Source organism: Musa acuminata, chromosome BXJ1-5 (genome assembly GCF_036884655.1).
Source record: "Musa acuminata AAA Group cultivar baxijiao chromosome BXJ1-5, Cavendish_Baxijiao_AAA, whole genome shotgun sequence".
Classification (NCBI taxonomy): domain Eukaryota; kingdom Viridiplantae; phylum Streptophyta; class Magnoliopsida; order Zingiberales; family Musaceae; genus Musa; species Musa acuminata.
In genome coordinates this window covers 41,561,240-41,576,991 of record NC_088331.1, presented here as the reverse complement: position 1 = coordinate 41,576,991, position 15,752 = coordinate 41,561,240, and the positions used below count along the sequence as shown (strand labels likewise).

Below are 15,752 nucleotides of genomic sequence, written 5' to 3'. Positions count from 1 at the left end.
TAACCGTGATCACCACGTACGGTGCTTCGCATGCAGCATTTGTTTTGATGCATATATTTATGTGCATGCTTCAGGATCCGTAGTCAAGTTAACGCCTTGTCTTGTTTTCTCCTTAAAGACCCTTCGTTGGGCAGCTCTTCAGGTTGGAGCTGCCATCCTCCATTTATTAGCTCTCCCTAACACGCACTGTGGCACAGACCACTAGTAACTCTCCATTTATGTGGTCTTTCCCTTGTCGTGTTCCAAACCACTCGATGTGTGACCAGGTAATTTGGTTTTCGTATTATTTGCGCCACCATATACTGTTTTTTCCCTCGAAAGTAACAAAGCAAGCAAAATGACTCCAGAAAAACATGTTTGATGGCGAACATAAAACAATGAATAATATGTTGTGCAGTAACCACGAGAGGAGGATGCTAAACCAGGAACCATAGTGCTAAGAACAACAAGGACAACATTGACACTCGTACCTATTCATTGTTCTTTCCACATTATAGATTGACAACTGCTTTAGGTTTTCTACTGTCTTTTCTGTCCACTGAATTATGTTTTCATCCATCTTCTGAGTCATATGTATAACCAAATGCTCATCCCTTGCAAGCTACTTCCTGAGTGTACTCCATTAGCTTTCATTTTCCCTGAAGATCGAGGAGAACCTGCACATACTTACATGACAGACACTGGTGCTCAGTTGACCTGAAGAAAGATCTGTAAGGGCTCAATAGCCTGCTGTCATTAGGGAAGAGCATGCCGCCAGCTATAATAATCCCATCACTCTTTGAAGTGATTGCTTTATCATTCCTGGGGAGGCAACACTGGTGCTTCTAAACTGTAGTGGAGACCAAAAGCAAATCAGTAACTAGAAAACACAGCAGGAAGCAATCCACTAATGAGGCTGTTGGATGTATCCAAACCTTGGATTTTATTGCCAGGGAAAGCAAGCCATCGACAGTGGAAGATTGCACCGATAGCAGATCCAATTGGAGGTTGCTTATGGATTCCACTATCTCGAACACCAAGCATTCCCTCCATGGACAGTGAATCTCTACCAAAACCTCTTTGTCCTTCATGGTGACGTTTACCTCGATTGGACCATCCTTGGTCAAGATCCAGAGGTGCTCGGCATTTGATCTATCGACGTCACATACTTTCCGCTTCTTTGCTAAAGATTTCTCGCCATTTACGATCTCTTTATTTCTGTAATTTTCAGATGATCGCTCTGCTACATCAGGATGCTTCCTGCTCTCTGCAATCTCAAGCTCCGCTGGCTCCTGGCTGGATTCCAACTCCAGCACTCTTCTCTCAAGATCTTTCAGATAATCTATGGTGTTACCAAGGACGGATGCCTTGTCGACCTGATGACAAAAAGAAAATTACAGCAAATTAAATTCTATAAACAAAGGTGATAGGTCAAAGATATATTTTCCCAAATAATAGGCAAAATATTTCTAGCTTATCACCAAAATTTTGGATTACGCAAAAATTGTCAGAAATTTCACATGAACAGAAATATATTGAGAAAACCATCTGATACCATTCTAGAAGTATATCTTCCCTCAGGAACTAATTCTACTACCTTGCTGATAGACGGAATAAGTGATCTCAAAACAAGAAATTTCTCCTTCAACTTCTCTCTTCTCCTCCTCTCTGATAAGACATGACGTACACCGGACTCTCCCTCTGGCTTGCAAGTTTTTTCCTGCATCCCATTTTCTTGATGACTCTGCAGGCGTCCGTCATGCAACCATGTTTTATCCACTAGAAGTTTCTTTAAGAGCTTCTGAGACATGCTAGTGAATGGTTTTGGTGGGTTCATATCAATTCTCCAGATTGCAAAACTGGATTTATGAGAAATCTTCGGGCAGCTTGAAACTGGTTTTACATGTTTTGAATTCTGTAAAATGACAGCAACTGTCTTTGCAGAGTGCGAATCATCACCATCAAGATCCAGTGGAACTATCCTGCTAAGGCTTCTCTGTTGAACACCGTCAAGAATCTGGTTGTCTTTTCTTCCTCCCTCAGTTCCAGAGACAACTCTCCGAGCATTAACGAAAGACATCGGTTCATGCACATCACAATCCAAATAGCCATGTAGGACATTGCTAAACTCATCATCCATAAACTGCCTACTCTGAGTCTGAGATATGTCATTTAGCCCATCAACTCCAAATGCATCTTCTACCTTTTGCGTGGGGCAGCCATCATTTAAACTACCATCTGAAGAACCTACAATTAGTTCTTCACGTATGCTTGTATGTAGCTCTTCGTCCCTGCATCGGACTGGTTCTGTTTGTTCGATAGAGGCATACAAATGAAATGGAATGTGTGTCGGACCATTGCCCAATTGGGTTTGAGGATCAGCGATCAGATTCTGGTCCTCCAAGCCGATACAGTCATCTATGTTATTATCAAGATTAGGGCATAAATTATCTTCGTCGTTCTCAGGCATTCGACGACCGGATATAGATTGCTCAGAGCAAATCGGATTTGGTAGCTCCCAGAGAGAACTTGTGATCTTCTCTATGATGGCAGGATCCTCCAAAATCTAAAGTCACATAAAATTAAAGGAGACATAGTTGTATGAGAAGTATAATAGTTCAGAATACCCTACTTGAAATCTTCATAAGAACAATAGAATAGAACTTACTAGATCATTTGTTCCGAGCTCTAGTACACCATCCATGATAGGGATGCACACCACAGTCTGCAAATAGACACCATGACAAATTATATTATAACTCGTCCAGACATATATTCACTTAAAGGTTGTCGAGAGAGACTGTCACGGTGTAATTGGTCAATTGAAACTAAGACCCTAACCATACCTGAATAGATGCACTCTAGATGATGTGTGACATGGTCCAAATTAAGCATTCCGCAAGTAACATATCAAAAATTAAAAAAGTCGCCAATTTTAGCTTCTTGTTCTAATTACATATTTAATTACAACATTAGAAAATCTAACTGGCTAGGTATACTACCTTTGCTAAAAGAGAGCGTGAAAACATCTTGCAATTTGCAAATTGAGCACCGTTCAACCAGATGTGTTGATTGTCCGCAAATGCTTTACCCGGCAATCTGAAGAATAATAGAAAATTAAGAGGTGTTAGAATTAAACTTATCAATGTGTCATAGAGAAGTTTATTATATCACATATTAAAGGTGTATTGAAGAATAAATCAAATTAACTATTGATTCTTTAAAGAGTATCTTGAAAAAAAGAGATTGATATTAAATATAATGAATATAATATGAAGAACAACATAAAACATTTAACTAAGATATGTTGGAATTAAGCTTATCAAGGCAGCACGAAGAAGTTTATTATATCAAGAGGTAAAACATAATAAGGGACCATAGAAGAATAAACCAAATTGATAACTATTAAAAGAGTCTCTTGAAAAATAAAAATTTATATTAAATATTATGAATGTAATGTATGTATGAGGAATATATAAGCCCCATGTATTGAGTCATGAAACATAGAGTGTTTTTAAGTGAAACATAGAATATTTTATCTTATCCTATTTTTTCTTTATATGATAGCTCTATCTCTTCTCCCTACATAGTTCAACATTTGGTATCATAAGAACAACAAAAAACAAAGTTGTGCTAGAATTAAACTTATCAAGATACCACAAAGAATTTTATTATATTAAGAAAAGAATAAATCAAATTGACTATTGATTCTTGAAATAATTTTTTGGAAAAAAAATCATATTAAATGTAATGAATGATATGTATCTATCGGAACTATATAAACCACATGTGTTAGCTCATGAGAGTTTTTGAATGAAACATAGAATATTTTATCTTGTCTTACTCTTTTTTTATATGATAATTTTATCTCTTCTCTTTACATATTTCAACATTTGGTATCTGAATTTAGATTAAGCTATGGCCTTTTCACCAAGCACTATCCAACTTAAAATCCCTATATTGACAAAAAAAAATTATGATATATAGTGTATCCAAATGAAGGTCTTTCTATACTCCCAAGATATATGAGAGCTTGTAGAAGATGGATTTATTGAACTAAATCTAATAGAAAATGGAATAATAAATATAGAAGCAAGAAAACAACTCAACGATAAAGGGAAAACGAGAAAAAAGCTTTGTTCATAATTTACCAAGAGCTTGATGATATAATGTTCGAGAATATCACTCCAATAAATACTTCAAAAAAGGTTTTAGAAATGATTCAAAAAGTATTTGATGATGTGGACAAGGTAAAAAAATTCATCTATAAGTTTTATGAGTTGAGTTTGAAAAAATACAATAATATACTTCTGAATTTATGTTTGTTTACTTCTCAAAATTTATTTCTATTATTTATCAAATGAGAATAAATGGTGAACAAATAAGTCATCAAAGAGCAATAAAAAAAAACTAAGATCTCTAGATTGATTTTATTACTATAGCAATTGAAGAGTCTAAAGATTTAAAACAAATATTTTTAGAACAATTAATATGTTTTCTTTTAAGTTCATAAATAAAGGCTTACAAGAAGAGAAGAAAAGTCTATTGAGCAAGCACTACTAACCAAGCTTACTCTTGAAAACAAAAATGAATCAAAATCTCAAAAGAGAAATAGGTCATGGACAAAAAGGAAAAGATGGCAAAAAATAAACCAATTAAGAATCTCAAAACAATGAAGGTGATAAAAAAAATTCTAGCCAAAGAAGCTAAGGTTATGGTCAAGGACATGGCCGAGGTCGTGGACATGGTAGAAATTCTAAATGGTCTGAGATATAATATTATGTTTGCAAAAGGTATATGTACTACTTTTTTAAATATTATTATAATATGAACAATCAAGGTAATAAGGCAAATTTTGTTGTAAAATAGAAAAATAAAAATCATATTTTGCTATTAATTTATGATAATTTGAAAGAATATCAATCAATGACGTGATATCTAGATAGCTTCAAATCACTTGTATGGCATCAAAGAATTATTTTCTAAAATAGATATAAGTTATTCTAGCAACATTGCATTTGGTGATATATCTTAAAAACTAGTAAAAGACAAAGGTAAAATTTTTCTTAGACTTAATAATGACAAAGAATTATACTTTTCAAATGTTTATTATGTTCCTTATATGAAAAATAATATTTTAAGCTTAGGACAATTACTTGAAAAAGTTTATAATATTAAGATAAAAGATATGCTTCTTTCAATTTATAATAAGAATAAAATATTAATCTAACATGTGAAAATGAGAACATAATGTTTTATCTAAATTTATATATTTTTTATTAGTTAGATTATTTTAAAACTAATATTAAAGATAATTCTATATTATGATATCTTAGATATGTTTACTTAAATTTTGAGACTTTAAAATTTTTAAAAAAGTATAATATAATAATATGATTACTAAGAATTGATCGTCCATCAAAATTATGTGAAGTATGTCTCATAAACAAGCAAAAAAGAAAGTCTTTTAAAATAACAAAACGAGCATGACAGACTTGATTTGATATGCTCAAATATTTATGGCCCTATTAATTCAATATCACTTCAATATCAATCGAAGGAAGTAATGTTTTCTTATCTTCACTAATGATTGTAGTAGTAAAACTTGGGTTTACATGTTAAAGAAAAAAAAAAGTTTTAAGTAAATTCAAATAATTTAATAATTTGATTAAGAGACAAAGTAGTTATAAGATTAAATATTTAAGAATAAATAGGGGTGATGAATACATATCAAATAAATTTAAAAATTATATAGAAATAATAGAATTTTACATTAATTCATCATGTTATATACATATCAATAAAATGGTGTTTTAAAAAAAAAAAAAAGACTATACTTAATATGGTTTGATGCATGTTAAAGGAAAGAAAAATTCTTAAAGAATTTTGAGAAGATACTATTGCTTATGTCGTTTATTTGGTTTCCGATAAGATAAATTAATAATGTTATACCAGAAGAAGTATGGAACTTATATAAACTAAGAATTGATCATTTAAGAATTTTTGAAAATATTATATTTGTCAAGATATCAAAAAAAATAAAATTTGAGGATAAAAATTAAAAATATATTTTGTTAAATTATACTGAAAATTTTAGTGGTTTCAAACTCTATAATATTATCATGACAAAATTATGATATAGGATTAAAGACTTAGTTCTTGAATCATATATACAAAGCCAACTTCTCACTCTAATGACATGTATATAAGATAAATTGCACTTGATAAAAAAAAAAAAAACTTGAAGTGTCTACGAGACAAAGATAAAATGACAGAGAAAGCTTTTAAGAAGAGAGAGTACCCTTGTCCTATATTGAATACGAAGGACATGCAAGTCAAGTAGTACCATTCTGCATCAGTCAAATCCTCTGGATACAATGCAGCACAAGCCCTTCTCATCTGCTGATTGCTATCACCCGATGAAAGTGATTCATACAATTCCCTCAGTTGCTCGCTCCTCTGAAGGCTCATTTGGTCAGCTTCAAGTTCTATTGGTTGAATCATCTTCCTTGTTTTTATTTGACCATTGTAAAATCCACCACACCATTCCAAGACGCTGACAAAACAAATTAACACGAAATTTGGGCAAAAAGCTCAAATCACATGAAACAATCAATTGATAAAATAGATTCACGAAGCAAAGACGAAAAGTAAATCTCACCAACCATATTATCTGGAGGATGGGACCAATGAAAGTTCCTCTTTGCTCTACCATTCGGTAGAAAGTCTGCACATCCTATTTTATTGATATTTGATAAGATGAGACATTTTATCTGTATAGTGTTATCTTGGCATAGGCCTCCTAAATGGCATTCGCCTGTACAGCAGTCTACGAAGAAAACAAGGTGAGGAATCTTATCTAATGTACTGTTCACTATCTTCGTTCTATGACAACCTGCTCTCGTTCCATCATTGCACACATTTAATGTAGTCGCTCGATGATTTTATCTAGAGAGAAAAGTATTAGGCTGACTACGAAAAGTATTAGGCAGACAGTCCACAAATTTAGTTCATAGTGAATTTTAATAATTTTTTTCTTATTTATTTTTAACTTAATCTTAAATCAAAGAGGTGTGGTGACTACGAAAATAAAGGAAAAAACTGTAACAATAAGATAGAAAATTATAGCATTATCTTGATTAAAAAAAAGGATAGAAAAATAAGAGAAAGAAAGGAAAAAAATAAGGATAATGCAAAGAGACTGTTCTCAATCATCTAGGTAATATTCTCATATCAGGTTATATCAGATCTATAGTAGATTCTTGCTGTGATTACTTGAGGAGAATTTGGATATTATATACTTGGGTTTTGGGCAAACAACTGAGATTTGTATATTCATTATTCTTATAGTGGATTATTTCTAGTTTGCCCCATGGTTTTTACCATTCATGTTAGAGGGGTTTTTCACGTAAATCTTGATATTCTATTTGATTGTGATTTCATTTAACTCCATTGCGTGTTACGACCTGCATGGATTTGTTCGTATATAAAAATTTGTTTCTCTTTTTATATCCCATCAATTGGTATCAGAGTAGAGTTTTGGTGATTTAATTTTTGCGTTTGAACATGGAGGCCGGTAATGTTTTTCTCATAATTAGCTTGAATGGAAATAATTGGATGATATGTAAATCAAGAATATAAAATCTCTTGTATTGCATAGACTTGTATGGACCTTTGCATGGGGATAGTACAAAGCTCATAACTATGACAAATGATAAGTAGAAGATATTAGATCGAAAAATAGTTAGGTTTATTCGATAGTGTCTTTCACCATGTTTCTACTGAAAGTTCTACATGTTCTGTTTGAAAAAAGTTGGAAGGTCTCTATCAAAGAAAAATAGTTGACAACAAAGTTTTCTTGATCAGAAAACTTATAAACTTGAAATATAAAGAGGGTGCTTCTATTGTTGAGTGTTTGAATAAAATGCAGAGTATCACTAACTAGTTATCCTCTATAAAAATATCTCTTGATGATGAGTTACAAGCATTGTTACTTTTAAGTTCATTACGAGAAAGTTAGGAGACATTGGTGGTTTTCCTCAATAATTCTACACCAGATGGTATTGTAACTATGAGTCAAGTAACAAGTAGTTTGTTGAATAAGGAGTTGAAAAGAAAGAACTCGGTAACATCTCATATTGATTCATAAGCACTTATATCAGAGAACGAAGGAAGGTTAAAGTCCAAGGATAGAAGCAGTTCATGCATGGGTAGAAGCAAGTCAAGATCAAGAAAAGATATTATTTGCTATAATTGTGGTGAGAAAGGTTATTACAAGAACCAATGCAAGAAATATAAGAAGAACAAAAAAAAGGAAAAAGAAGTGGAGTATATAAAGTCAAAAGATAATACTACAACTACTATGCATGGTGGTGATTATTTGATTTTATCTCCTTCTAATGATATTTTTTCTTGTGTGTGTCGGGATCTTGATTGGGTGACTGACATAGGTGCTTCTTATCATGCTACACCATAGAGGGAGTTTTTTGCTACCTATAGGTCTAGAAATTTTGATGTTGTCAATATAGGTGACTATGGCATGACAGACATCATTGGCATAGGTGATATCCATATAAAGACTAGCCTTTGCTGCAAGTTGATGCTTAAGGATGTGAGACATGTGGTTGACTTGAGGCTGAATTTAATTTTAATTGGAATTTTAGATGATGAAGACTATGATAGTAGATTTCACATAGGACAATGGAAGCTCAATAAGGGTTCTCTTATTATAGCTAGTGGAAAAATTATCACACCTTATATAGGCTGTAGGCCAAAGCTTGTGGTGAGTAACCGAATGCTACAAAGAAAGATTTCAGCATGGAGTTGTGGTATAGGCAATTAGGACACATGAGTGAGAAGAGGCTACAAGCTCTTTCCAAGAGAGAAGTATTGCTAGACCTTAAAGGTACACATCTGAACCCTTGTATTGATTGTTTGGTTGGTAAATAATATAGAGTTTCATTTGCTAGTCCTACTTTGTCTAGAAAAATACATATTTTAGATCGTGTTTATACAAATATATATGGTCCTTTGAGGACAAAAACTCATGGTGGATCTGTTAATATTCTTGGTATTAGTGGTGCACTTTATTTTGTCACTTTTATAGATGATTTTTTCAGAAAAGTTTGGGCCTATGCTATGAAGACCAATGATCAAATAATGGTAGTGAGTACATAGGATTGTTTAATGATTATTGCAGGTCACATGACATCTAACATGAGATGACAGTTCCTAGTACACCTCAGCATAATGTTATTACAAAGAGGATAAACCACATAATCATGACAAAGATCTAAGTGTATGCTTTCACAAGTCAAGCTACCCAAAAAGTTTTGGGATAAGGCTTTAAGGACCGTAGTTGATGATATTAACTTATTACCATGTACAGCCCTAGATGGTGATGTTACAGAGCATGTATGGTTAGAGAAAGATGTTTCCTACCAGCGTTTAAGAGTGTTTGGTTGTCGTACATTTGTACATATTCCAAATAATGAAAGGTCCAAGCTGGATAGTTAGACTAAAGAATGTATTTTTCTTGGCTACTTACATGATAAGTTTAGTTATAGGCTTTGAGATCCAGAAAAGCAAAAGGTGTTTAGAAGTAGAGATGTGATCTTCTTTGAGGATTTGAAGAAGAATGCATCAGCCATGACTTCTGCAAAAGGATTATCATATTGTGACCCAATTACTCCTTTAGTATATTAGGGTGATGGGGGAGATGTGTAGGAAGATGGTGTAGAGCCCAATATTGATATACCTGTAGGACATGTTGAGTAAGAAGAAGTTGGAGAGCAACTTTCCATAAAACCTCAATTGAGAAGATTTTCTAGACAACGTCAACCTTCTAGAAGATACTCTACAGATGAGTATGTGATGCTTACTAATGCAGGTGCACCAGAAGTTATCAGGAAGTAGTTGAAAGTGAATATAAAAAGAAGTGGTTAGTTGCTATACAGGAAGAGATGGATGCTCTTCAGAAGTACCACACATATGATTTGGTGCAACTACCAAAGGGAATAAAGGCATTGAAGAACAAGTGGGTTTTTAGGTTGAAGACTCAAGAATATTGTTCTCAACCAAAGTACAAAGCTAAATTGGTTGTGAAAGGCTTTGGTCAAAAGAAATGTATTGACTTTAAAGAGATTTTTTTACCTATTGTTAAAATGTCTTCTATTCGTGTTGCTCTTGGTATTGCTACTAGCCAGGACTTGGAGGTTGAGCAGTTAGATATGAAAACAGCTTTCCTTTATAGTGATTTGGAGGAAGAAACTTATATGGAGTAATTAGAAGGCTTTAAATTCAAAGGTAAAAAGAACTTTGTTTACAAGTTGAAGAAGAGCTTGTATGGGCTAAAGCAAGCTCCAAGACAGTGGTACAGAAAGTTTGATTCATTTATGATTGAGAATGGATACAAAAGAACAACTTCAGGTTATTGTGTGTATATCAAACGGTTTGGTAAGGATTTTATTATTCTCTTACTTTATGTTGATGACATGCTTATTCTTAGTAAAGATATGTCTACAATTAATAGGTTGAAGAAAGAACTGAGTGAGTCTTTTGTAATGAAGAACATAGGGCCACAAATCAAATACTAGACATGTAGATTTTCCGTGATATAAAAAATAAGAAGATTTAGTTATCACAGGAGAAATACATCGAGAAGGTATTGGAAAAGTTCTCCTCTTGCAGGTTACTTCAAGTTGTGCTCAAAACAAAGTCCGTCAAATGATGAGGAGAATAAGAAAATATAAAAGTTTCATTATGCTTCAGTAATTAAAAGTTTGATGTACGTGATAGTATGTATGAGGCAGGACATCACATATGCAATGGGTGTTACTAGCAGATTTCTTGCAAATCTAGGCAAAGAGCACTAGGTAGCAGTGAAGTGAATATTTAAATATCTCAAAAGGAGCTCTAAGGTTTGTTTAAGCTTTGAAGATGGACGACTTGTGTTGACAGGTTACACAGATATGACAAAAGATATTGATACGAGGAAGTCCACATCATGTTTTGTACTTACTTTTGCAGGGAGAGTTGTGTCATGACAATCCAGACTATAAATGTGTATTGCTCTCTCCACCACATAGGCATAATATATTGTTGCTACAGAGGTTTGCAAAGAAATATTATAGATGAAAGAATTCTTACAAGAATTGTGGCTGAAACAGGAAAACTATATGATGAATTATGATAACCAGAGTGTATCAATTTGTGTAAGAACTCAACTTTTTATTTCAAATCAAAACATATAGATATCAGATATCACTGGATTTAAAATGTACTTGAAGAGAAGCAATTACAGCTTTAAAAAATTCATACAAATGACAACGAAGCATACATGATGACAAAGACAATCGGCATGACTTCACATTAAGGAGTCATGTGACATCCTCTCTGAAGAGGGAGGTTGTTGGATTGATAGCCTACAAGTTCAGCCCATAGTGGACTTTAATAGCCCATAGCCCATCCCTTTTTTAACCTAATCCTAGATCTAATAAGAGAAGTGTGGTAGCTATGAAAATAGGCGAAAAACTATAACAATAAGGTAGAAAATTACAGCAGCATCTTGATTCGAAAAAGAGGAAAAAAAAAGTAAAAAAACAAGAGAAAGAAAGAAAAAAAAATAATGAAGAGAAACTGTTCTTAATCATATCGGCATTAGGAGAATTTGAATATTATGCGTACTAACATAATCTTTATATCCTAATTATTCTCTAGAGATAAAAAATTAATTTTATATTTATTATTTTTATAATAAATTATCTTTGATTTACATCGGGGGAGAGGAATTTTTCATCGTATACAAACATGTATACAAACATGGAGAAACCCCATCGCCGTCAATCATCTCGTTCTCCTGACGTGACGCGTCGCTGGCTGTCACGCCCCTCCGTCGGCTACTCCGTCTACGCTCGCGGGCACGGGAGAACCTCCTCATCCGATTGCTGCTGGCACGGTGGTGAAGGTGAAGGTAAAAGGGTATCTTGGGCGGACCTGCTTGCTGGCCATTCTAAGGATACCGTTCCGTTTCTTACTCATTTCTTTCGACGTTTGCTTTTGATCGCATCAAGATCTCCTCCAATGTTAGATACGATGAGGAGACTATGAGGCAGTGGAGACAGCAGCCCTGGGTCTTCAACCTTGTGGGAAAGTTTCTCCTCCACTGCACATCTTGAGGGACTTTGTTTGCAAAACGTGTAAAGTCTTTTCTATGCCTCTTGTTTTGAATTTAGCCAATGACTTCTTTCTGTTTCGTTTTCAATCTGAAGTGGATGTGATTTCAGTGGTTACTTCTGATCCGTGATCTTTCCATGGACAACTCCTGCGTCTCTTTTCTTGTAGGCTGAATTTGAACTTCGTATTTGAAACGTTGAAAACCTCCCTTATTTGGATCCAACTCCATGGACTGCCCGTGGAGTATTGGAGTAGACAAGGGGTATTGGGCATCATGAATGCGCTGGGTCGTCCATTAAAGATTGACGAATGCTCTCTGAGGATGGAGAAGGACAGGTATGTGAGGGTATGTGTTAGGATGATCCCACCATCCCTCTGTTGTAGGGCGTGTAGACTGGTGACTAACAAACCAGTTTCTTCCAGCCTTAACTCACACGAGAACCTTCCTATTGTGTGCTTTTGGTGTGGGCATGTCGAACGTCGTTTGAGCGAACGTTACTCTTCTTCTCGAGTGAGACATGTTGTAGGGGGAAGCTCAGATGTCCTTAAGGAAATCCCTCCTGCTCCCACGTGGAGTTCCCAGGGGCAGGGTCACGTCGAGTCCCATTTTTTAGGCTCCTGTGGCCTCCATCTAGCCCATTTTGACTTTCTTTACTCGTCCTTCTTTTCCAACTCCTCCCCAAGTGGATGATAAATCCATTGGGTTCCATCTGCTCCCATCTCGGAGAGCAGATCAGGGAGTAGAGCGATGACAAAGGCCAATATGAGGGCATTTGTGGAGAGAGTTAAGCCCCAAAGGGGCTGTGGACGCAAATGATTACGTTCACCATAAGTGTTAGAGTTTTACTTTCATTTATTATGAGTGTTTTAAGTTGGAATTGTAGGGGCTTGCATCGTAGGCCAGTGAAGGATGCGATACATTTTTGTTATCCAATCTCATAGATGTAATTTGGTTTTTCCGCAAGAGATGCACTCCGATGCAAATACTGCACATAGGATGGCATGTAGGCTAGGCCGTGGATGGTTCTGTGGAGGGTGCATCAAGAGGGATTGCTTTTCTTTGGAACTCCTACGTGATTTACGTCCTGGTGCTCTCTTCTCATACTTTTGCCTTCATGCCATTATGGAAGATGGGAGAAATAACAATTTTTACTAGGATTTATGCGAGTGTTTTCTTTCACGGTAGGAATTTATTAAGGAATGTGACAAATGTTGTGGTAGGGGTTTCTCTATGAATTCTTCAGTTCAAAACTTCAATATTAACGGATCTGAGATTTGTCGGTCTGAAATTTACTTGGTGTAACAGCTATCAAGGCAGTGCTCGTATTCTTGTATGACTTGATAGAGTTTAAGTTAATGATGTTTGGCTTAATATGTTTAGAGCATGGTAGTTTATCAGTGTCCCGTTTTATTTCAAGTTAATGGGCAAAGAAGCCTTTCTTCTCTATTTAAATTTTGTCAATTTTGGGCTGAATATGATGATGTGGCAATATTTTCAGTATATGTGAAATTCTCTACCTTTTAATGATGTCTATATGAATGGCATTTCCTACAAATTGGATAGGCTAAGGGAGTCTTGGTGGTCTTATAAAAATAAGCATAGCTTGGGAAAGATTGAAGTAGTCTTAGAATCGACTAAGTAGGATATCTCCTATCTTAAGATGAGCTTCGGTTTTCTTGTCTTTACAATAGATATAATACAAACTAATTTGAAGTAGTGGTCTTAAGCTAAAACCAAGTGAATTGGTGATGGGATCAAAACATAAAGTATTATCATGCTTTGGTCACTTGTTGTAGGAGGAAAAATTTTACTCACCATATCAAGACTCGGGGTAAATACTTGTTGACCTTATCCTTATTAGGAATGAGCTTGTTAAATTCTATTTCCAACTTTGAAAAGATGATGGGTGCGTTGTGCCTTGCCCAACTTAGTTGACCTTTCTTCTATAGGGTATATCTTTAGGTATCTTGAAAGCTCAAGACGAAATCAAGATAATTCACGTGGAGTCAAACTAAAAGACAAACTAAAAGACATCGGTGCAAATCATACCCCTTTATATTTTTGAATGCTTTGATTCCTTTCTTATGACAAAGGAATGAGATGATTAGCTTCACATACTAGATTGACCGGAGTTATATTTTTTTTTAGAGAGTAGAGTGGTCCTCTCGGTTTATCAGTATTTTATTTTTTAATCTACAAAACTCATGTAATTTTACTATTTAGCTAATATAATTTTGTTTGTTGAAAAAAAAAAATTATAGTCGCTTTATGATTCGTTCTCTGATGGGAAACGAATCAAATGCTGATAGAACGGTTTTTAAGTTACCGATCGACTATAATTATGGCATTTTTGTGACCGATATCATTAGCAAAGTGCAGATTTCTTCTGGTCTAGTGCATACTACAAAGTGCAGATTTATTCTGGTCTGGTGTGAGTGAAACGTACCGCAAAATAAAGATCAATGGACTAAAATATGTAAAGAAGCTGTGGTCTCCATGAATTCCAAAATTTAAGAACATTAACACAAGAATCAAAATTTAAGTATATACACACATGAAAAAATATAAGAATTTGAACGATTAAGTAAACGGAACAAGATAGTAATATATGAGAATAAATTTAAGAGGGAAAAAGAAGTTGGAGCAGCTTCCTTACCCGGGTTGCGTGGTGGAAGTAGACCAAAAGAACGCATAGCTCCAATGGATCTTCGTAACGATAGCAGCGAGCTGCTTCCTGATGTGCCTCACTAGCATTTCTTCGTGGATCTCGAGATCTGCGGTCATTTCTCGGCACAAGACCAGATCTCCACCAATTATATAGAAGAAGAAGCAATTATCTTTCTGTACCACGTCTTCTAACCTAATAAATTGCAGAACATCGTAATTCTGATCGTCATTCTCGATATGGACCCTCTCCTACCAAAAAATTTATTATCAGGATCGTATTCCATATTATTTTCGTTATGGGATAGTGACGACACTATCTCCAGTGGCTGCAGTAAAGAAAGACAGATCAGTCAAAAAACAGTAAAAGCTGGGAGGTCTTAAAATCAATAAGTGGGATTCTTGGAGCTTGATCTCAAAAGAAATCCTCAAGAAGTTTGTTTCCTTACGATTTAGACCCTTTGGCCCTCCAAAGTAAAAGACAGTACATTATAAACTAGTTCGCAACAGCCCACAAAAAATGACAAGGTTTCTAGTTCTCAGAAATACACTATTAGTCTGGTTCGCAACAGTGTGCAGAAAATGACAAGTTGTTCGAAATCTATCGTTGGTTTAGGGTTCGCAGAAGACCGCAGAAAGCGACAAGGTTTGAAGTCGTTGTTGGAAATTTATTATTGGTTTATGGTTCGCTACACTCCGCAGAAAATGGCAACGTTTCAAATCGTTAGAAATTTATTATCGGTCGGTAAAAATGACCAAGTTTTAATTTGTTAGAAATCTATTATTGATTATGAGTCTAAATGGAACTCGAACGCATGGTCGTCAAGCGTGTTTTGGCTTAAATATTTTTTTAAAATTTTTTTGTTAATCATTCAAATTAAAAATTTCAATTTACTTGTTTTCTTTTCATGAATCTTAGCTTTGAGACTATACT

The 15,752-nt window shown here is 34.6% G+C and overlaps 1 protein-coding gene across 1 annotated transcript; it reads right to left on the bottom strand.

Moving 5' to 3' along the window:
• Window positions 1–356: 356 nt before the first annotated feature.
• On the bottom strand, window positions 357–15,033 carry LOC103985932 (anthocyanin regulatory Lc protein-like). The gene is made up of 8 exons (XM_065185380.1): window positions 14,811–15,033; window positions 6,281–6,535; window positions 2,982–3,078; window positions 2,826–2,840; window positions 2,648–2,704; window positions 1,577–2,545; window positions 915–1,355; window positions 357–829 (listed from the first exon to the last, which is right to left on the bottom strand). The coding sequence occupies exons 1-8, from the start codon at window positions 14,936–14,938 to the stop codon at window positions 758–760; spliced, it is 2,034 nt and encodes a 677-aa protein (XP_065041452.1). The 5' UTR covers window positions 14,939–15,033; the 3' UTR covers window positions 357–757.
• Window positions 15,034–15,752: the final 719 nt, after the last annotated feature.